The sequence below is a fragment of the Cicer arietinum genome, chromosome 7 (genome assembly GCF_000331145.2).
Source record: "Cicer arietinum cultivar CDC Frontier isolate Library 1 chromosome 7, Cicar.CDCFrontier_v2.0, whole genome shotgun sequence".
In the NCBI taxonomy this organism is placed as follows: domain Eukaryota; kingdom Viridiplantae; phylum Streptophyta; class Magnoliopsida; order Fabales; family Fabaceae; genus Cicer; species Cicer arietinum.
In genome coordinates this window covers 82,631-107,216 of record NC_021166.2, presented here as the reverse complement: position 1 = coordinate 107,216, position 24,586 = coordinate 82,631, and the positions used below count along the sequence as shown (strand labels likewise).

Sequence of the window (24,586 nt, the reverse complement as noted above, 5' to 3'; positions counted from 1 at the left end):
CTTTCCCTAGCACAAATTATTTCAAATTTTCTCATCTAACAATGATATCATCTCTATCTTGATATATGACATCAATACTTGTGCATGGGATTCAAGGATATCTTACAAAGAACCACACATCAAGTCAGCTAAGGCATAAATAATGAGAACCACGTCTCAGCATAAGATTCACATAAATACTTTTTATATACCATCCAAATAGGTTTAACTAACCAATAAAGACCTCTCGTGAACTTCATCGATTATGATATGAGTAATGCCAGTCAAGTTTCTGTTCCCCTGCAAAATGAACAAGGTAAATAACAACTGAAAATTTAACAAATGAACAAGGTAAATAAAAACTAAAAATTCAATAATGGAAAAGCAAAAATAGCTCAGTATTGAAAAAGCAGTGGACATCAGTAGGAAAATGCCACTAGTCACAACAGCACGAGATAAAGTTAATAACAAAAATATGCAGCGTAGCAAAACATATTGAAGCCCAATCGGACATTCCATTAGAAATACTTCATGACTCATTGGATATGTTTTGAGTTTCTGCTCATTGAATACTTCATGCATAAACCTGTTAGAATATTAGAAAATATATCTCATAATGTATTTAAATTATGTTACAGTATCTCAGTTTATCTCATAGGATTAGTTTATCAATGACTGGTGCCGGGACCCAGGGACCATTGGATACTATTAACAATGTGTGGAGACCAATGACTAAACAATCTGCTATTAGACACCAAATTGAGACTAGACAGCACACTACGATAAGATTGACTTGGATAGAAGACCAACAAACAACTTAGAAATAGCAGTGAAACAAACATATAGTCATTTGGCTTGAGAAGAGACATTAACAAACCACAAAGAAGCCCGAACTCAGGCCAAAAAGAAATGTGTAATATCAAGCTAGAGATTAAAGATAGGGCCAGAAAGCTCAACACCAAGTCAGAAAGTTAATCACAAACAAATCCGATAAACAGAGTGAATGGAGAAGACCCACCAAGAAACAACTGGACAGATTCAGGACACACAGATAGCGCACAAATAGTGCACAACAGAGGCATAAGAGGACCAGGAAACCGTGGTGAAGAGCATAGGGGAGAAAAAAATCTTAGGTTGGGCCTAACTCATCCCTACAAAACAAGTTTGTAAGCTAAGGGTGTCACTCTTTATAAACTATTATAGAGCTTTATCTCATATCCATGTGAGACTTAGATTTTCCCCATATGTCCAATCTGAGACTTGAGGGGTGTGTTAAGAGTCTCACATTGAATGAGATAAGGCCTGATAAAGAGTTTATAAGTGGTGTGACAAGAAAGTGTCATGAACATATCAGTGAAAAGATCGGACAAAGTGATCAGTAGCTAGTTCACTTTATAAATAAGAGTGCTCAGTTAATTGAGTCTTTTTAAAATACTGGTATAATAGAAATTAGGGTCTGATATTTCCCTCTGTTTTCTATGCTTTTCTTGAATCCTTGAATACTTTCTAAGTTTTTGCTCATTGAATACTTTATGTATAAACCTATTACACTTTTCAAACAAAATAATGTACCATCAATTTTCTCAGAAGGATGCCTGTTGTACAGAACAAAAGCCTTGTTTTCTCATTCCTGGCATGAAAATAAGCAGTCAATAAACTAATACTTGTTTTTATATAACATAACGAAAAGAGAAAACATCACACGTTTGCACATATGAGGAGGAAAAAAACGCAACACATTTAGCATTTCATTACAAAATACTTTCTTTATGTCACTAACTAAGAATTTTTAATGAAAGAGAATATAGTGTAACATATTTTCACAATTTTTTAGCAACTAATATATATAAACATACGATTAATTAGAATATCAAAATCATAAAATTCATCATAAAATATTTTCATTGCAAGCATCAATATAACCAAAGTTACCAAGGTTCTTAAAATTGCATCAAATGTTTGCAAGCATCAAAGGAACTAAAGTGCAACTCCTAAAATAACCAAATAATGCTTAGAAACTGGTAAGATGGATAAAATGGGTTGGGTCTATTTTTATCCAGTACTCATTTTTTGAGCAGTTTGCTATTTTGTGGAACCAGAATATGCCCATTCGAACTAATTTACTCGACCCAAACCGTCTTTTTGGGTTGGACCAACTCATGTACGGCCCTAGTTAAACATCCTTAAAACCTTATACATCAATAAAAATATTTTATGACAATTGAAAGTTGATAGGAGTAAGCATAATATTCTCTATCGGACAAAATTGCAAGTACTCTTGGGGTTAGCATTTTCGGAAACACAGTTATGGTATCTAGAACTTCTTTCTAGGGCCTCATGCTTGCCAGAATTGGATTAATGCAAATTTTTAATGAAGTCCTACATTTTGGGCCATAAGCAATTTTTTAATTAAATCCGTCATTTTAAAACAAAATGTTGAAAGGACAATTGAACACCTGGCACTATCAAGACGAACTTGATAACCAATCAAGGAACCATCAGAACCTGGTGAAGGTTCACACCGCTCATCAGCTACTCTTTCAGCCACTGAAATAGCCTAAAACATAAACAACAGATAATAAGCTTGCAAATGCCAACTTCATATATTTCTTTGAATGAAATTTTAAGCAAGTTCAGTCTAACGTGTGGACTAGAAAGTTAAAACATGGGAACACAATTTAAATTAAAAGCAATGTTGAGAAAGAGAAAAACGAAGAAAAAAAAGAGAGAAACTCATGTTTATATTTCACAGCTAAGCTATGTTATATAAATGGATAAAATACACAGAGTAATTGTTACCATATTTACAATATTAGCTATCATATTTTCATTATTTCTAACACTCCTCTTCAAGCTAGAGCATACAAGTCCTATGCATCAAGCTTGTTACATACTCCCTTAGTTCCTACTTAGTTGTCCATTCAATATACAATAACTTGATAATGGTCTCTTGTCACTAAGAGAACCTGAAGATGCTTTAATGTATTTCAAGATTCAAATTACAGACATCCCAATGTCCTTCAAAAGATGAGTAAGAAATTGACTTATCATACTAAGAAAAAGGAGAAGGTGAAGGCAACCAACAAACATCGATGTGTAAAAGGTATACTATATAAACGATTGACAAATCATCATAAACCTCTCCTTACAGTTTTATTGGTTGTTGCAATTTTTTTATTGCAATTTCATTCTAAGGTATACTATATAGAGATCAAAATAAGAGAGTGGGAGAGCCTAGAATATGATCCCAAACCAATGAATACTACATAGACAACCCTATGCAAGGCCGGCAGCATTAAAAAAGATCTTTCGGCATTCACGCCCCTTGGTACAAGTGTCAGGAGATTTTGAATTTTGCCTAGATAGTCAGTTATGAATCCATCAAGACGTCTAGAAGCAATAATATTGATAAAAAGTGGGGAAATCCTAAACAATCGCACAAGTCTCATGAATCGGAAAGATCTGTTTCCAACAAGCAAAGTTCGCCAACTTTCTTCGTGAGATCGTCCTCGTAATCTTCACCCATAAGAGAGTTAGACATCGAAAATCCATGTACCATAGTTGGTACCATCCAACTTGTCAATTGAAAGTAGGGTAAAAACAAGCTTATCATTATTTAGACTATCTGAATCAACCATTGGTCGTTCATGAGAGGAAAAAAAGATGGTTGAAACAAAACATGGGCAACTACACTCCTCTAGTTCAAAAGGAGATCAAGTCAAGGAGGAAGCGACAAAAACTAACCAGAATTTATCTAGATAAGCTTCCAAACATGGAGGCAGTAAGATGCAATGCAAGGAAAAGCAACCCAAAGAGAGAGCACTTTGAGATGCCTGGAACGACTTCTGACTCTGAAACTTCGTGATAAGGTAGAACAGGAGATTTTCGTCACAATAGAAGTTTTCTCGCTAGAAAAATTTGTTGGCGACGCGGCAAAGCGCGCACTAGATAGATGCAACACGCACTAGGACGTAGAACCTGAACAAGAAACACGGCTTCCAAATAAAATTTGGCATCGATGGATAGACAGTTAGTCCACTAGATGAGCATCGATTAGGGATGTCTTTGGTTGGTCACTAAATACCATGTTGAGAGTCAAAACAAGAAAGCATTCAAGTGAATCAATGAGTCTCAATTACACACCAGAGAATGTTATACATGCAAAGTTATAAAATACAAGGATTCATTTTTCTTTTATTGAAATTACATAATTACCCTATCCACATAATTCTAACACAACCAATGCAAGATTTTTCCAAATTTAGTTTTAATTGCTCATTATAAAATGTGCAAGCGCTATGTTGTGCAAATGTACACTCAATTACCATATAAAAACTCAATATTCCTTATCAAATCACGAACAGTAGGAAAAGTCTACCCTAGCATGCATGCAGACAAGAAAAAAAAAGAAAATGACGAGTAAAAGATAGTTCATTCAAAATGTGGGACTGAAACGACAAAAGGCAACATACAGTTTATAATTGCAGTAGATATACATTAACCAAATATGCAAGCATAAGATTTTGTACCTACCGCTATTCTCCTTGGTTGTGTGCAAATAATATTACAGTGTCCACCATGTCCTGACTCAATCATCTCATCCAATATGAATTGTGGAACCTACATTATTGTTAATCTTTAAATATTTTGTAGACCCTCCGACACCAAGGGGGACTTTGGCATCTATAATCAACTTTAGTCGAATTCGAAAAGAAAGAAGAATACAATTGACTCAAAACATGCCAAAAAATACATACTACAGCTAAAATGTTACCTGAGTTGTTTTTCCGGAGCCTGTTTCCCCACAAACAACGAGAACATCATTTTCCTTTAGCATTTGCGTTATATCATCCTTTAGAGTGGAAATAGGAAGTGTAGTTCTAAAATTCAAGATATCCTGGAGTGGAAAATTTTTCTAGGTTAGTACAAATTGATATTTTTCTCCAAAGAAAGTTCAGTCAATTGTATTAAAAAAAGATGTGGAAAATTTGGCAATTGCATATATAACACCAATTGTAAGTCATTCAAAACAATTTATAAGCTTTCACCAACGGATGTCAAAATTTCCTCGATAAGGATTGAATAATGTCCTAGACTAGATATCCAGAATTGTACTTTCTAAATATGGATTGATTATGAACTTACATTGTGGGATTTTGTATTATGACCCTAAATTGTGTGTAATGTTTTGGATCTTAATCTTATGATTATGAATTTTCAATTTAACTTAGTTTAATTTAATGTGTTGACATAGAGTTTAAATTTCTTTGTTATTTTTTATATGCATAGATATTTTTGCATTTTAGGTAGGATCTTATGGTTCGCGTTACAATCCCCTACAAGTTACAATCTTTCACCCTATCCAAATCATAGGTAATATCTCGAGTTTGACAACACAAATATGGAATACTAATATAGCTGTAAAGAAACCACAGAGCTAGCCATTATAAGAAATCAAACAAAATACATGCAAACCTGGTATTTCTGTGATCCCATTTTAATGTATTGCACCTCTCTCAAATTAGTACTCTCCAATTCCTTAATATAGGTTCTTCCTACATAATGAAATTATAAATTCAAGAAAAAGAAAACAACAAATAAAAGCATATCAATGAAACCCAAAAGTTAAACCCACTTAAACTTTGACCAATTCATTTGTAATATTATTATTCAATCACTATCAAAATCAAAAGGCATCAAAGTCTTGGGTTTGTAATATTATTTTGATAGCTAAGTTGTATATTGTTGTTGTTGAAGTTGTGGGATTTTAGAGAAAATGAGGAGAGAAAATAATAAGAGTTTGAATATTATTGATAATAGTTTTATGCTAACTTGATTACAAGAGACTCAATACTAATATCTATTTATAGAAAAACATAGACTCAATTCTAAATCAGGAACAAATCATAATAATAATTAGAGATATTCTAAGATATCTCTATGATTATAAATTGATCATAGGAAATAACTCAAAGTACTCTAATAAAATATAAAAGATAATATAAGATATTTTCTAATATTCTAACACTCCCTCTCAAGTTAAAGCTTACTAAGTTTTAGCTTGTTACAAGAAAATAATGTTTTGCTCTGCAAAATAATAAAAAAAAAAAGATGGAAAAGCAACTCAGGAATGCAGGTGAAGTCGGAGAGAATTGCTATAATATAGCCTAGCCAGATAGCCGATATGATCATCAGCTTGAGATAAATTCATGACAAACAATTGAAGAAAGCAAGGTCCGTTCTTCTAAAAACTGCATTTGGAAGCTTCAAATCAACAATATTGGAGAGGCGTGCTTCAAAGAGAAAAAGACAAAGCCTATACATCTAGGACAAAGATGGAGCCAGTGCATTTTGGACAAATTGTCATGCTAAAGTGTGAGTCATGAAAATAAATGACATTGTCAGAATGACCATCAACGGAAAAAGAAGTCATCACTAATTTGATTCATCTGTGGGAAAATGAACACCACTGGAATGATCATCGGTGGGAATAGAAGCCACTGTTATAATCTATTAGTATGAACTAAATTGCATGACAAACACCAAAGAAGAAGCAGTGCGACTCTAATAAAACGAAGTCATGAGGTGTGGGCCGATCTGGAAGAGGCGAAGCTGATGGAGTGGTCGTTTGCCGGAAAAGTCGCTGGAAACAATGGCAGTGACAGCGGCAGTAGCAAACAGGGCAGCAGCGACGATTGTGGGCGGAAGTGATTGCAGTCAGAAAAAGGAATGATCATACTAGAAAAGAGAAATTATGATTATATTCTCAAACTATTGGAAACTCAGAAGCGGAATATTGACAAGACAGTTTAAGAAGGATCGAAATAGGCTCTAGATACCATGTTGAAGTTGTGGAATTTTAGAGAAAAGGAGAAGAGAAAATAATAAGAGTTTGAATATTATTGATAATAGTTTTATACTAACTTGATTATAAAAGACTCAATACTAATATCTATTTATAGAAAAACATAGATTCAATCCTAAATCAGGAATAAATCATAATAATAACAAGAGATATTCTAAGATATCTCTATGATTATAAATTGATCATAGAAAATAACTCAAAATACTCTAATATATAATATATAAGATATTATAAGATATTTTCTAATATTCTAACAGTTGCTAAATAAAGGGTTAAGTAGCTATTGAGATTCTCTATTGTTCTATGTTCTGTGCTTTTAGTTTTCATTCTAGTTAAGCCATAATAAATTATTGGCTATGATATAACTTAGTTTCTGTCTGCTTTTCTTTCATTGGTTAACACTGTCTTTCTAATACTTCATCTAATGCCTTAAGATTTTGGTAAGATTTTAAAAAAATTGTTTCACAATAAATCCTACGCCAAGATTTAGGGGATCATCGAAAGGAAAAAAATATTGATAAGCAGTTATAGTTGACAGAGCAATTAAAGAAAGCAGTTATACTTACGAGTTACAATATCCAAATGTTTCTTTCAAATACTGAGCACACGTATAAATCTTAATATTTTCATCCTTCAAAAAACATTTTGTTTCAAAAATGGGCAGGATGATTTGAAAAAAACGTCATTAAATTAAACAAGCAGAAATTAAAAGGAGCTAAGATTCCAAGTCCAAATTGATTTAAATAAGAAATAGAATAACCTACGCTGAGAAAATGACTGATGACTATCAATGGTTGAACTTTTATTTTCATCAATTCTACTGTTGTTTTGAGGATGCGTATAGTCTGTAACATCGGCAGATACAGTTTCACCAGAACCATCACCACTTAATAATGACTCCACAAAACGAGACTTGTGATCTTCCACACTGTCTTCTAGCTTAGTTAATGATTCCCCTGAATGTTTTAAAATGTCATATCTTTTGAGAAACTTTTATATTAAAGTGTTAAAAGGGTTAAATATGTTTTGAGATCCTATAAAATATAAATTCACCTTTTAAGTTTATTTCCTATAAAAAAAGTTATTCATTTTCAGTCCCCGTCTTTTACAAAAACTGCATGCTTTTAATCCACACAAAACCACTGGTTTTGTAAAAGGTGGGGAGTATAAATCGATAAAAAAACATGAGAACTAAACTTAAATCAGAGACATTTTAAAAAAACTAAAAAGATATTTAATCCAAGTGTCAAAGGAATTATACCAATAACATAACAGTCTCATTAAAGAATGGTAGAAATCAAAGTTCAATAAAATTTATAAATAAGAAATAGCTTACCTTCCATCCACTTAATAACAGCTAAAGCATAAGGCTCAGTGATTAGGAGATGAACTGGGACATCAGGAAATAGTTGGAACAAAGCATATGCAGCCACTTTATTTTGTGCATCCTGCAATCAAGTAAAAACTGCAAATATTGTATCCAAAGGAAAAATTCCCATAATTGACAAGTCTAGCATGCAAGGGCTACACCCAGGTTACACCATAGAAAATGGTTTTAAGATCTAGCAGATTCTTCTTAAGATTTCACATAATTATGTGATGATCAACTCATTATTTACTTTTCAGTTTTGAACGTGAACAGAGAGAGCAACTTAATTGCACATGCAAGTTAACTCTAGTAAAACCAATTTAGTAATGGATTTGGATCTAGGGTTTGAGAGAGAAAACATAGAAACGAAAGAAAATGAAACTGAAAGTGTAAAATTATTCTAACTTGCTGAAAACTGAGCTCTGGTAGGTGTATGGAACAGGGTCAGCTATAAAGGTAACTGCCTCTGACAGATTCTTCACAGCTGTCATGAACAGAAGCCCAACAGAAACTTAATACACGTGAAAATACAATTCAGTTAACAGGGGAGCAGAGATAGGCAACGCTCTAACATTCAGACAAAGGCTATAACAGGATATGAATCAATCATGTGCAAGAAAGTGTGGGAAAATGAATGGAATGGAAAGGAAATATTCACCAAACGTTCAGAAAATTTGCAAGAATATTGTTGCAGACAATGGACAGGATGAATTAACTAACTGAACCATATAGATCAGAGATGCATTTTTCAACAGAGAATTATAAAAACAATCAAGCCTTATCCCACTAAGTAGGGTTAGCTACATGGATCAAATGACACCATGACATTCTATCATATAGCATATTAATACTATTATGTATTTGATCCATGTCATAGAGATTTGACTAAGTTTTACATTGGCTTTCGACAGCCTAACACAACCCTCTCCTTTTATCCAAGCTTGGGACCAGCTATGAATAGCAAAGCTAAAATAGGTAGGATTTTATGTGAAACTGCTTAACTGCTTAATAGCTATAATAACAGTCCATTTGACTAAGCACAAGCCAGGTATAATAGAGTTTAGTAACTATTTTACAAGTAGTCACTTTAATACAACTATTAATGTCAAACAACAGAAAAACTTGAGCTTATCATGGCCTCATTAGAAGCTTGTTAAATTTATCCCTCCCCCAAATTGATACAGCATCAATGACTTCTAGCATGATACAAAAATCCAGACCAAATCAGCCAGTTCAACCAGATAAAAAATTAAAGAACCCAATGTGATACAATGTGTAAGTGAATATCACTGCAAACACCTCTAGTTTTATTTACATTAGTAGGTTTACATTGTTAACATAGTCCCTGTTGGGAATATTTGATAATCCTTAGCCAAACTAATGATCATGCTGAACATCCTTTACGGAACTATTTCAAGCCCCTCGGAACAATGAAGGCAGAAAACAAAACCAAAGCACCCAAGCCAGGTTATCGGAAAATATCCCTAGAAAGAAAGACAGTTTTAACATCAAACTAGTAGAGTGGTTAGTGGTGGATACTGGACAGTTCCCAAAGAAGAGAGAGAGTGAGAGAAATCAGAGCAACCTTTCCAGCCAATCCTTCCTGTGCATATACAGTAGACGATTATTTATAGACACACCATAGCGTCTAATTTGGAATAATATCTCCTATATTTGTTTTGTACTAATTGACTTGAGTCTATATAAAACATACTATTTTGAAATCGAAACACACAATTTCACCATCTGACACTTATATACTCTATCATTCAACAATACCCATGATGCGGATGAAATCCCTTGGCAACCAACCCTAGTTTTGTATTTAGTGAGATAGTCATCAATACTCTCTTTTATTCTAAATCCCATTTGCAACCAATGTGAACCCAAGCTAGAGGCATAGAAACTAGTGTGCAAGTGTTATTCTTTTGCAAGGTTGCAAATACATCCTGCATAGCAATGTAACACGTCGGGTTTTGCAGGGCCTATTTCACACTTTTTGGTTCAACATGAGCAGGTAACAAGGTACTCCCTCCGGCTTCAAATATAAGCAAAAAAAGTGATATTTTGGGATCTAAAACAAGAAAAATTTAACTAATTCTACCATATTTAATACTATTCTTCCTGGAATATCCTTTCATTTATATAGATTCTATTCTCATGGAACAAGCTCCTAGGAGGGGCAATTTAGATAATACAATTACTATTTTTATTACTAAGAAAATTACATGAGATCAACTTTTTTTTAAAAAAATGTGAAGTAGTTGTTTTTTTTATATATGAAACCAAAGGAAGTAGAATTTAGTCTAGGTTTGACAATAGTAGACTCGGCTCATGTTTGCATGGGATGAGTGTCTCAAGGTATGTTCCAGAAAATATGATCAGAAATAGAGTTCTTTGCGAGGACAAGATAAATTGTGGTAATATGTGGGACAAATGAGAATTAGTAGAGCACTCGGTCAAAGGAGAAATGTTTGCAGAGGTAGGAGAAATAGAAGTAGAAGGAACGGAATGTGAGGAGGTGCTGGCATTCCTATTAGTATTAGTTAGAGATTGTTGTGAAAACCCAAGTGGACAGGAAACATTATGGGTGAACAAGAAGAATTGAAACAGGTATTAGAAGAGTAGGGGATTGAGGGGTGGAAAGCAAAGGTAGCATATATAGATGTTGTGAGTACAAATTTAAACCAAACTTGACATTTGTGGTAAATCTCCGAGCAAGACATCAACATGCTCTTGTACAAAACAGAGCCACCAGCTACTGCTAGAGAATCGATTAGGGCTTTGATTTTTACTAAGAACTCGGATACGCATGATTCTCCAGAGATGTGTTTTGAAGCTCAGATCGCAGTTGTCATGACATGGTTCACATAAGATGAAGAAAGTGCACATGAATGTTGTCCAAAACTTTAAATGCATGAGCGCTACCAAGGACTTGGGAAAGAATCGCACCAGACACAATCGATAGGAACCAGGATAGAAGCAAGCATTTGATCGTGTTGCTCCCTCACCTTACAAAGAATATTGTATTAGCTTAGCTATATCACAACCGATAACTCTACCTATAGGTGTCAGTTATATTTGTTACTATTGTTTTTAAGTTGAGTAACTGTTTGTACCAGCTTTGTTGTTTCTGGCAAACCATTACATCTAAAAAAGCTTTCTTTACACTATTAGCTAATTGGGGAACATTGATTACAATTTCCAATCATATCTCTCACCATTTTGTCAACCATAGAATCTTGATATGAGCATATGGATCACTAACCTCAGCAGATTCAAAGGTCTCATTCTGATCTGGAAGCTTAAGCGTGACTAGTCCCCCGGCTTTCCGATTCTTACCCCTCCCACTAGCTTTACGTAATATGCTTACAGTATAGGCAAAACTCTTTCCTCTGCCAAGTATTTTATTGAACTTTGGAGCTTCCCATCCTGATTTCTGGCATAGCTGATGAAGAATAGCCTTTGGAACCTTTTGAGTGTCCCCCTACCCATAAATAAGTTGTAACAAGCATGAAATGGATACTGTTTGATCATAGCAAGATATATGTCCAGATGGAAAAATACAAATAGAATACATTGTTATGCACCCAATGCTTAGAAACAAACAAACAGACATGCCTAATGATTTTCAATTTTATTCTTTACAAAAGAATAAACTCATTCTTTCAGATTACATGCTGAGGACAAGGATCTTCCTAAAAAAAATGTCTAACCAAAAACAAACACGAAATAAAAAGATAAAGTTAATGGAGCAAAACTAACCAATCCCTCATCATATCTGATTGGCGAAATCATATTAAAAAAGACCAAGATTTGCACCAAATAGAAGCAAAAGTCTAATCTTATCACAAAGAAAGAGTTCAAAATCCAAATACAGATTCATGTGACGTTTCATTTTACTATTTTGCAAAAATTGAAATAGAAAAAAAATTGCAAAAAGGGAATGCCATATCAAAATCCATGAAAACATCCCTCTCACCTTCCTTGATAGCTTTATATTAGTTTCAGCAAAGCTTTTACAGGCCCATTCACAAAACCCAAGCAATGTAATTAATGTGTATGTTCGAACTCCAATGTTGCAAAAAGATAGTGAGTGATTGGAAGATACGTGAATTTAATGAATTTAATTAAACTTCATCAAGATAGTCATGAAATGTAGCCAATAGATTTACCTTCTTCCAAATGCCATCTAACTTATCCAAGTTCTTCTCAGATAATCTTTTGATTTTTTCTAGTTTCTGAGCTTTTAAAATATCAGGGTGTATTTCATTAGACGGCACATCCTCCAAGAAGAAACCACCAAGCTCAATGTCTCCAGCCTCTCCTTGTGCAGAATCTTTTTCAACATGTACTTCTGGCAAGCAAGACTTAGTAAGATCTCCCTCCACGCTATGGTTCTCCACATCACTTCCATTTATTGCTGCCCCATCAGAAGGCAAAATAATGGCCGAATAACTTACATCATCGTGTGAGCCTTTTTCTATCAAAAGCTCATGGCTCATGGATGCTCTCTCTGATGCATGGTTAGTACTGATTTGCTCGTACTCTAAGGCCAAATTGTCATCTGATAATCCTGCTCAATGTATTGTACAATACTTTAAGACTTCAATATCACAAAAAATATTGTAAGAGAAGTGGAAAACAAAATTCAATTTAACCTAGAGCAGATAACTCTTGTTTCAGTTTTCGTATGATACGGCTTGCCTGCTCCTGATGTTTTCTATCCCCTTTCTCCTTCGCCATTGTAGCTTCTAACCTTGCAGCAAGATACTCCTTGGCAATAACATCGTAATACCTAGGTTCACCGGGCTAATAAAGATAAGAGAAAAAATATATTATAAACTTGCCTAACATGATAGCAAACCAAAATCACAACCCTATCTATAACAAAATTTTAAAAACTGGATAGTAAACAGAACTTAACAATCTTGTGAAATTCAGGATATGAGAATTTTTTTGAAACTAGAGTTCATAGTTGAGGCACACAGAACTTGACAATTTTTTCCTCTCATCCAACACTTTTTTTCGGCTGATGAATGTCCCTTTATTTAAGTAATATTATACTAGGTAGTCAATATTATACTTGTTTTTATTTATTCCTGCTTTGTTTTTTCTTTCTGTTTTGTTATAAGTTTTTTTCCTCTGTTTTTATATTTATCTTTATTTTCTTAACTTTTGTTAGTATTTAAATGTATCTTTTGATTAAGACTTGTGGCTTTTTATTGGTATTTATGAATATTTCAGAGTTTGAGTCATTATTTTCTTACTAAAATTGCTTGCTGAATAATTTTGTAGGGATTAAAAATTGTCCAAAAAAAATAGTGGCCATCCCGGTATCCCGCAACCCGCTATCCCAGTTTTTGGGGTTGACCGCAACGCGCTATCTGGGATGGACTACCTAGAGTGCAACATCATTTGGTTGCTATCTGTGTTCAACAGTTTGAGTCATTATTTTCTTACTAAAATTGCTTGCTGAATAATTTTGTAGGGATTAAAAATTGCATTTATTTTTTAAAAGGGGTTGAAATTTTATAGGTTTGGATTTCAACGAATGACGCATTTGTTGAGGCTCTCAGCTTGATAGTTGCAGTCGTGCCGAACAGACAAAGACTCTTCATCATTTGAGAGGATCCAATGTCACAACAGTAACATCTGAAGACCTTCAATACATTGGACTTTCAGAATTACGAAAGAACGATATTGTTTTAAAATTGTGTATTATTCATCGAAATTTAATATCTCATTCGAGACAGAGACCGTTGAGAATAGCGAAAGCTGATAAGTCATATCTCTTTTGAGAAGAGTAATTTCATGAGATTAGGTTAGTAGATCAAGAATGAGTAGACATAATGTGATTAAATGTCCAATTTTGAATATTTTGATTATTAAAGAATTTTCAGTTGTAAAGATTTGTTTAAGAATTTTACAATATTATTTCTTTCAAAAAATTAATTATTTATTATTAGTACATTATTATCTTATAAGAATATGAATTTTTTAGTCATTATCTTGATTGCTAAACCCATACCACGTAATTAGGTGTTACATTTTTGCGCAAATTCTGAATCTAGTCCATACACAATTTTTATTTGTTTTTAACCCCTAAAAATACAAATAAAAAATATGTGTTTTTAGCTATGAAGCTCAGATACGACACTAACATAGACATGTCGACACCGATAATAATTTAAAAAAATGAATCAAATGAATGTAATTAAGGTGTCAGTGTCGGAGTGGGACACACCTTCGATCAAAAATGTCGGTGCTACAAAGACTTTTGGTCTCTGTTGAGGACTACAAACACTATTTTTGTTAAATGCAGGGCCTAAAAAACAAAACAATATTTTTATAGGGAACAAATTCAATTTTGTCAATTTTATAGAGATCAAAAACACATTTAACTCTACAATATTTTGTGCAGCGGCCTGCTCATTATTAAGACAATGCAGAAGCTACTTTAAGTATTAACAGATGCAGAATCCATTAGAATCTTGTGTATACAACAGAATGCGACGTGTATTCGATGAGAATTTCTAGTAACACAACACAATTAAAAGAGATCATGTAAATTGTAGAGAAGATTTAAGGATGTAGTGAACAGCCAAATATATATTAATCATCAAGAAGAAAATGAGAAATACCTTCTTTTTGGCGGCATTACTTTCATAAAAAATGTCATCTTCCCAAGTATTATTTTCATCCTGCAAATATCACACAGTTAAGCTTAGTATATTTTCAAGACAAACGAAATACAGCCAATTTCATTATAAAATTCCCTCATTCAAGTGAAAATCATACATCATGCAATCAAGTGCTTGAAAATAGAAAATAGTACAGGATATATATGGTGGACAATACTGTCTATGGAAAGTGAAACATTTTTATAAGACAGTACAAGAAAATGGGAATCAACGTTCAATCACAGGGTCTATTGTGTTTATGTCAGCTAAGTAACATGCTTGGCGACATCAAAGAAAGAGGCGGATTAGACAGTGGATGTGAATTGAATGGATTCAAAAGCTGTTTTTGTTTTATTAAAGATATACCTCAAATATGGGATTTGGTTCTATAGAAGTACTAATAGGGATTTGGTTGTGTCAGAATATTAGAGAATATCTTATAAGATCTTTTATATTATATTAAAGTATCTTGAATTATTTCTTAGGATCAATTTATAATCATAGAGATATCTTAGATATCTCTCATTCTTATTATGATTTATTCCTGATTTATGATTGAGTCTATGTTTCTCTATAAATAGAGACTAGTATTGAGTCTTTTGTAATCAAGTCAGCATTAAGCTATTATCAATAATATTCAAACCCTTATTATTTTCTCTCCTCCTTTTCTCTAAAATCCCACAACTTCAACATGGTATCTAGAGCCTATTTCGATCCTCCTTGAGTGATCTCGCCTTTATTTCGCTGTTGAGTTCCCAACAGTTTGGGAATACAATCCTAGTTTATCTTTTCTAGCATGATCATTCATTTTTCTGACTGCTATCACTTCCACCCGCAACCGTCGTTGCTGCCTCGTCTGCTACTGCCGCCGCTGCCTGTCGTTGCTGCTGGAAAAGTTTTTCGAAACAACCATTGTCTCTCCTGTTTCGGATGCATTTTCTCACTCCGATGATCGATCATGGCTTCGTTTCATTAGAGTTGCATTGCTTCCTCTTTGATGTTTGTCATGCAATTTAGTTCTTACTAATAGATTATAACAGTGGCTTTTATTCCCACCGACGATCATTCCGGTGGTGTCCCTTTTCCCACAGATGAATCATATTAGTGATGACTTCTTTTTCCATTGATGGTTATTCTGACAATGTCTTTTATTTTCATGACTCACACTTTAGCATGGCAATTTGTCCCAGATACACTGGCCTCATCTATGTCCCAGATGTACTAGCCTTGCCTTTCTCTCCCTGAAGCAAGTCTCTCTCTCCTTGAAGCAAATTCAAGTTTAAATATTTTGAGTCTCTAATATTATTGGTTTAAAGCTTCCAAATGCAGTTTTTTAGAAGGACGGACCTTGCTTTGTTCAACTCCTTGCCATGAATTTATCTCATGCTGATGATCATTCCGCCTATCTGGCTAGGCTGTATTTATAGCAATTCTCTCCGACTTCACCTGCATCCCTGAGTTGCCTTTCCATCTTTTTTTATTATTTTGCGGAGCAAAACATTGTTTCCTTGTAACAAGCTAAGCTTAGTAAGCTTTAGCTTGAGGGGGAATGTCAGAATATTAGAGAATATCTTATACGATCTTTTATATTATATTAAAGTATGTTGAGTTATTTCTTAGGATCAATTTATAATCATAGAGATATCTTAGATATCTCTCATTATTATTATGATTTATTCCTGATTTATGATTGAGTCTATGTTTCTCTATAAATAGAGATTAGTATTAAGTCTTTTGAATCAAGTCAACATTAAGCTATTATAAATAATATTCAAACCCTTATTATTTTTTCTCCTCCTATTCTCTAAAATCTCACAACTTCAACAGGTTGTATAGTAATCATGTATATATATTTGATGTATTGTCAACACATTTCAATTCAGTAAATATATTTTACCTGAATTCTTAAGATTGTATCCAAGATATTGGTTTAATGCTCGTTTCTTCATAAACCTTAGTCGCCTTTGTTGCAGTAAACTTTAGCCACCATCGTTGGGGCCCTTTGCTGCCTTCGTTGCAGTTTGTTTGTGATCCCTAAAGTCTATTTGCTGCCTTCGTTATCAGCCTTCACTACTGTGAACACAAGTTTTGACTTCTCTTACCATTGTACACTAATCGTATCACACCACCACCTATACCATCAGACTTGCCTCGAAGAAAGCGCCAAACCCCATAAAATCACTGTCGTTCAAAGCCAAATGCGCCGTCACAGCACCAGCGACTTCGCCGCACGTGTAACCCACTCAACGTCCTCCAAGCAATTGTCCACCGCCGTTTTTTCACAGATTATATGTCGCAGGTTTTCTATATGCTTTAGGTGGTTACTTTTCAGATCGGAGCACTTCGGTTCGCGCGTTGTTTGTAGTGCGCCTTTTTCAATTAGTAACTTGTTGTTTTTTGTTTTTCATCCATGGCAGGAAAAGGAGTAGTAATTAATACTAAAACCAAGAACGAAATAGAAAAGAAAAAATTCCAAGCCGAATTGCAAAGCCTCTCATCCGTTCACAAGTTGAATGGGAAGAACTATTGGAAGTGGTCTCAAATTTTGCGCACTTTTTTGAAAGGTAAAAGCATGGCAGAACACATAACAATTTTATGATCATGGCATGGTTATGGGTGCTAAATAGGGAAACCAGAATATCACAGAATATGCAAATCATCTCAAAGTTTTGTGGATGGAGTTGGATCATTACAAAGTTATAAAAGTCAAGTGTTCAGCAGATGCAGCATTACTCAAGCAGTATACTGAACAAGATAGAGTCTATGATTTCTTGGTGGGACTCAACTCTGATTTTGATCAAGTTAGAGTGAAAATCTTTTGTAAGGAGAAAGTACTAGGAATTAATGAGATAGTGGCTATAGTGAGGAGTGAAGAAAGTAGAATGGGACTAATGCTGACAGTTCCACCTGTAGAAAGCTCTGCACTGCTAGCTGAGAAGAATTCAACTATGATTATTGACCAAAAGAAAGGAGGAAGAACTGACGAGGAGAAGAAAGGTGAAGGAGCCTGGTGTATCTATTGCCACAAGCTTCGCCGCACTCGTGAAAAATGCTGAAATTGAATGGAAAACCACCTAGTAGAGAAAAGGGCTCTCAAAACGAGACAAGTAGTGGGGAAGAAAAGGAGGTCAAGCACACATAGCTACAAGTACTAGTGAAGAAAGTCGAGAAAGTATGATGCAACTGAACCAAAATGAGGTAGAAAAGTTGAGATCTTTACTCACTAGTTTGGATAAGCCCACAGGAAATTGTTCTTTGGCACATTCAGGTCCTTTTCCATTTTTTGTTTGACTTAATGCTTCAGATATACCCTTTAACCAATATTGGATACTGGATTCTGGAGCCACAAACCACATGACACCCTTACCCCCATATCCCTAAATTATCCACTAGTCTCGTTTCAAGATGAGGTAGAAAAGTCGGGGTCTTTACTCACTAGTTTGGATAAGCTCACATGTACTTGTTCTTTGGCACACTCGTGTACTTTTCTATTTTTTGTTGGACTTAATGTTTCAGATATACCTTTTAACCAATATTGGATTCTACAGCCACAGACCACATGACACCCTAACCCACATATCCCTAAATTATCCACTAGTCTCATTTTCATCCAAAAAACTCACAAAAGACACATCACGTAATGTTATCTTCTATAGCAAATCTTGTGTTTTTCAGGAAAAGAATTCGGAGAGTACGATTGAAAATGCTAGAGAATGGAATAGTCTTTACTATATGGATAACCAAGACTTAGCTCCGAAGTTACTCAACAACGAAAACTCCTTTTTTCAAAATCAATAAAAACCATTGGGGAAAAGGTCCTTTTGTATCACTAGCACCTTGGTCACCCTTCATTTAGAGTCAATAAGCAAATATTTTCATTGTTTTTTAAGAAATTAGATGGAGATAATCTTTATTGTGAGATGTGTGAGCTTGCAAAACACAAGTGTGTACCTTTTTTAATCAGTAATAAAATAAGTATTTTTCCATTTTATTTAATTCATACAGATGTGTGGGGTCCATCAAATGTTCCAAATATATCAGGTACACATTGTAACCTTTATTGATTATTATACTCGAGTTACTTGGGTGTATTTACTAAAACAAAAATTTGAAGCCATATCTATGTTTCTAGAGTTCTTCTTCATGATAAAAAAATCAATTTGGAGTAAGTATTAAGAGGATTAGGTCTGATAATGTCATTACTTTAATCATGTTCATAATTCTTTCTTTCAAAAAGACGGCATTATTCATGAGTCCTTATGTGTTAAACATCTCAACAAAATGGAATTGCTAAAAGGAAAAATGGGCACTTGTTAGATCAACCCCAAGCTATGTTATTTCAAAATAAGGTTCCTAAGAAATTTTGGAGAAAAGCAATACTAGCTACTTCGTATCTCATAAATTGTTTACCTTCTAGTGTCCTTGCCTTCACAACTCCTATGAAAGCACTGTTCTCGTTCTACTCGAATGTTTCCACCTCCAGTAATCTTACTCCTAGAACATTTAAGTGTGCATCGTTTGTCCATATTCATGTTGATAGTAGAAGGAAACTTGATCCTAGAGCCTTAAAATGTATTTGTATCAAGTACTCTACCACCCAAAAGGACTACAAATTCTATCATCCACATCCCAAAAAAAAAATTATCTCTCGTGATGTCACCTTCCGTGAACATGAAAGTTACTTCTTGAGTAACTTTGGTCAAACCCATCTTCAAGGGGAAAAAAAAGTAAGGAAAATGAATCTCTTTTACTTCCAATGTTGACTCTTGAACATTCATCTATTCTACTTCTTGAGTTGACTCCTGAACAAGAAATTGAGACTAAAATTGATTCTGAGAAAGATGGAAATGATGACATTAATGTAAGGTATGGGAAAATCTAATATCTACAAGAAGAGCAAAGACCATTCCTGAATCTATTCACATCCAAGCATCCAATCCGACTTTACATGAGGTAACTTTCCTTGACGCTTCAAACTCCAGTGATCCAATTTACGAATGTTCCCATGCACTAGAATTAGAATCCAACACACCCCTAACTTATGATGACCTACATATCTAAATTGCCCTTAGGAAGAATACTAGGACATGCACCAACAAGCCACTCTCCACTCTATTCAACTACCTATGCTTTGAACAATTCTCACCTACCCAAAAAGTTTTCCTCACAAACTTGAACACTACCACAATACCTACATTTCTATTTGAAACAATGTCTGACAAGAAATGGACACAAGCCATGGACTTGAAAATGGAAGCACTGGACAAGAACGGTACTTGGGATTTGGTCCCTCTACCAAATGGAAAGAAACCAGTAGGATGCAAGTGAGTATACATTGTAAAGTACAAAGTTGATGCGTCTATTGAGAGGTAGATGGCAAGGATGGTAGCTAAAGGATTTACTCAAACATATGGAGTGGATTACTTGGAAACATTTGTTCCGGTTGCAAAAATTAATATTGTTAGTGCGATATTATCTCTAGCAGCTAATTACAGTTGGAACTTACACCAATTTAATGTAAAAAAATGCATTCCTCCATAGAGATTTAGAAGAATAGATTTATATGGACTTACCTACTGAATACAGTGAGCATATTGCTACCAACACCATTTGTAAACTAAATAATGCTTTATATGAGCTTAAACAATTGCCACGAGTGTGGTTTAAGAGGTTTGCTAGAGTCAAGGTGGCTCTAGACTTCAAACTAAGCCCAGGAAAAATTTGCAACAAAATCAGGTTAGGTTGTGAGACATAGTCAGGGAATTGTCAACAAAAATCATAGAACTTGACCATATCTTGTGTTCTACAAACAAGCAAAAGATACTTTGACCGTAATCTTACATCATCTTATAGTTATAACCATAGCATAGCTAACAAGGGATACGCGAGTTACTTTGGTTGAAGATCATTTTGGAGGAACTAAAGATAAAGTAGGATGAAACAATGAAACTTTATTGTGATAATAAATCTGTTATTAGCTTAACACATAATCCAGTACAACATGACAGAACCAAGCATATTGAAGTCGGCAAACATTTCATCAAAGAAAAACTTGATAGTGGCCTAATTTTCACTCCATAAGTCTCCTCCCAAGGCAACCTTGCAGATCTTCTAACTAAATGGCTAAATCGAAACAACTTCGAAAGAATTATATCCAATGTTAGAATAGAGAACACCTGTTCACCATCTTAAAGTGGACTGTCAAATTTTGTTTCTATTTTATTAATGATATACCTCAAGTATAAGGATTTGCCTGTATAGGAGTACTAATAGGGATTTGAGTGTCAACATATTAAATATATTTTAGGTTTAATTGCAGTTTTGGTCCCTTTATTATTACCAATTCACAAAATTGGTCCCCTATTTTAAAAATCGATAGTTTTAGTCTCTCCCTAAGATTTTTGAATTAAATAATGACGATTTGACATATTTTTAATGATGTGACATACAATTCTATAATATAGAAAAATCTATATGCATTAATTATTCATATGTCATTAATTAAATTAAAAATATGAAGAAAAAATTGAAGTTGAAAGCTAAATTTTTACGGCGTTTTATTCCAATTTCATGGGTGTTAATCATTCTATATTATCGTATCATATGTCACGTTATTTAAAGTATCTCATGTCATCATTTTTTAGTTAAAAAATCAGACAGCGGACCAAACTGTCGACTTTTAAAATAGGAGGACTAAAATTACAATTAAATCTATATTTTAGCTTAATTATTAAGAAATGGAATAGGATTCACAAGTGGAGAGGGGGGAGGATCTGAGCAAACGGTGGGCAGTATGGCACATGCAGCAATGAGGTGGGAGGAGGAAGGAAAAATTATCAATGTGAGTCTATATAAAACTCTAGACACCAAAGTTGTCAAACTGAAGAACCTACTTAAACTCATGAAATCTCTTTCACTCAACGCATAGGCTCGTAAGAGTTCACTTAATACAAAAAAGGTATGTTTGAAACATCCACGTATCTAAACACAATTTACAAAATAAGATAATAAAAAATTTAATATTTTGTAAGTAGGCATTACATTAAGCATTAAAACTTAAAATTGATGGACGAATTCACAAACCCCAGGCCCAATATAGGTTCACAACACAGCACACAAAAAGTGCATGTCAAGTTCAAAATCCAAGGACAAATTGACAAATCACAAGGTTTGAAATAAGAAAGTGTGAAAGATGTTGCGTCATGGATTTGGGTTCCCCTCGTTGGAATTAGATGCACCTAGGGAGTCGAGTGTTATAACAAGGTGAATGTTTTGTGTAGTATAGAGCCTTGTCGTTCAGCTGTTGCATTTTGGCCTAGGACTTTAAGAAAAAGTTGAAAAACTACAATTTAGGCATGTTTGGAGGGTACATAGCCCATAGGTTGTACACTATTTAAATGGTCTTCAAACTCGTGATTCCATGAGTGAGAGACTATAGGAACGTATGCAAGTCTGCGCAAGTTTACACATAAATGTATTTGTAAGCGAGTTAACTCGATTTTGATACCTAGAGTCATATACTCATACAATTGTACGACTTAACTTGGAAATTTCTCTACCCATTCTCTAGATTCAATGTGGTATCTATGAATGGCCACTAACTAAATAGTTTGTTAATAACTGATTGTCAGTTGGGCCAGCTAGGCTAAGTGACTAGAAACTTCTGGAACACTTCTTGGAGTTCATAGTCGCATACTATACAGACTACAAAGTACAATGTCGAGTAGTAGAACAGCTTTGGCTAGCTGAGAATCTTCTAGATTTTCTATTCCTAATATACCTCTTTATATATGAGGCATTGTGCTCTGCTCGAATCAATCAATAATCAGAAAACACGGATTTTCTTGCTTTCTCTCTATTGTGTTTTCTCACTCTACCATTTCGTGAAATAAGCAAACACTTGACAATAGCAAATGAAGAGGATACTCGCAAGGTGTACATATTAGTCATATATTACTCTCTCATGGTTAATCAGATTTCTATCGGATGGTAAAATTACCTCTTCCTGTTGCTCCACATATTGCCTGATCCAATCTGCTTGAGATGAATGGCAAGAATCTAAAGTATCGTCGTTCAACTGTCTCTTGATTAAAACCGGAGATTCTAGAGCGTTTTCCTTAGTTGTGCTGGATGGATCCACCAAGGGAATTGAATTGTCCTGTTGGTTTAATATAACACCAACGGAACCCTCTACAAAGGAATTATAAACACACACAATCAATCTCCAAAATTCCAAACAGCTTATGGACTCAAAGCAAACTTGGTATTGTTTATATAATCAGGGCAAGTATGAATTCACCTTCACTAGAATGAAAGGAAGTCCCAGTGGAAAACTTGAGTGGAAGTTCATTCCCGGGCAAATTCAAGCATAACCAATCAAGAGCTGATTCAAATGTAGCACATTCCTACAAATTTTAAAAATATGCACACAAAATCAAACGGCATAACTAGCCGCCATGTTCATGGATTGAATTAAATCATTTAATAACCACCAATCCAGCATTTTGTATTTAGAATCGAAAAAGTGATCCATCCAATTTGAACAATTACTCAATTTTAATAATTAAATTAAGTAACGTTTGGCATTGGTGGTACCTTGAGAGCGGATAGAGCAAGCTCAATGTGATCATTGCTGAAACCTTCGCAAGAGAGTTTCTCGTAAACAGCTTTCAGCTTCTTCGCTTTCTGGTCCTTTGTTAGGGTGTCGTCCGTCACATGACTGGGACGGGCTGAATTGAGCAAGAGCCGACGGAGTCGATTCTCATTTTCGGCCGAAATTTGCAGCCTTGGCGCGGATGAGGATGACTGAGGTGGCTTTCGGTTCTGTTTCTGATTCCTTTTCGGCGGCATCACGTATACTGGAGCGACCCGAGCGAGTGTATGTTATGATTCAGTATTTATTTATTTATCACAGCCGGTTCAACCTGTTGAATCAGAAGCCCTGAAAACCACCTTCTCGAGAAAACGCACAGAACCGTCTCAAAACTGGAAAAATCGGTCACAACTTTTTTCCGAACATAATGCACTTTAGGTGTAAAATTATTTTTATATTGTGGTATTATCGTAACTTAGTACAATATCAAATAGTTAAATATAATTATTGTTGATTTAATAATTGTATAGTATAATTTGATAAATTGAATTATTAATATTAAACAACATTGTAAATATTTTTATGTTGTCACATATGCCTCATTGCATTTAAACAGAATAGTCCGACTAAATACAAATAAGTATTAACTTTTAAAATAATTTATATTGTAAAATATATTTATTTATATACTTTTAAATATTTTTAAAATTCTGAAGTTTTACTATTTAGATAAAAACATTTTATATATATATTTTAATGACAACAAACCTTATGAAATAAATGATTAAATTTTATGAGTGACATCTACTAATAATTGCACTAGAATATTATATATGAAAAATGAATTGAATAAGTAACAAGCAATAAGTCATCCAAGTGCATAAGTACATTCTCAATTGTTATGAAATAATGTTTTTATGATGAACAAGTTCACTGCATTCATAAATAGTCATATTAGTTCGGAAAAATGAGAAGAATCAACTTTGAATAATAAATCATTTCAAGATTGAATCATTTATTAAGTCTTTTGTTAAAAGAATGATGGAAGAACATTAATCATAATGTTCTGGTTATTCAATTAAAGAACAATTGACAAA

At 34.1% G+C, this 24,586-nt stretch overlaps 1 protein-coding gene across 3 annotated transcripts in view; it reads right to left on the bottom strand.

The window, feature by feature from the left end:
* LOC101500963 (DExH-box ATP-dependent RNA helicase DExH7, chloroplastic) overlaps window positions 1-23,919 on the bottom strand; it is a 74,814-nt gene extending 50,895 nt beyond the window's left edge. For 2 of the 3 annotated variants that reach the window (XM_004499321.4, XM_027334912.2), the window contains exons 1-15: window positions 23,492-23,919; window positions 23,196-23,301; window positions 22,896-23,086; window positions 14,858-14,917; window positions 12,875-13,025; window positions 12,389-12,789; window positions 11,482-11,700; window positions 8,181-8,292; window positions 7,609-7,800; window positions 5,455-5,534; window positions 4,754-4,876; window positions 4,513-4,599; window positions 2,436-2,536; window positions 1,552-1,609; window positions 214-279 (exon numbers count right to left, since the gene is read on the bottom strand). In XM_004499321.4, the coding sequence (XP_004499378.1) occupies window positions 214-279; window positions 1,552-1,609; window positions 2,436-2,536; window positions 4,513-4,599; window positions 4,754-4,876; window positions 5,455-5,534; window positions 7,609-7,800; window positions 8,181-8,292; window positions 11,482-11,700; window positions 12,389-12,789; window positions 12,875-13,025; window positions 14,858-14,917; window positions 22,896-23,086; window positions 23,196-23,301; window positions 23,492-23,746 (2,202 nt within the window). In that variant the 5' untranslated portion in view covers window positions 23,747-23,919. Of the gene's footprint in view, window positions 1-213; window positions 280-1,551; window positions 1,610-2,435; window positions 2,537-4,512; window positions 4,600-4,753; window positions 4,877-5,454; window positions 5,535-7,608; window positions 7,801-8,180; window positions 8,293-11,481; window positions 11,701-12,388; window positions 12,790-12,874; window positions 13,026-14,857; window positions 14,918-22,895; window positions 23,087-23,195; window positions 23,302-23,491 lie in introns of those variants that run through there. The other variant, XM_027334911.2, reaches the window with a different exon arrangement.
* Between the last annotated feature and the right edge of the window lie 667 nt (window positions 23,920-24,586).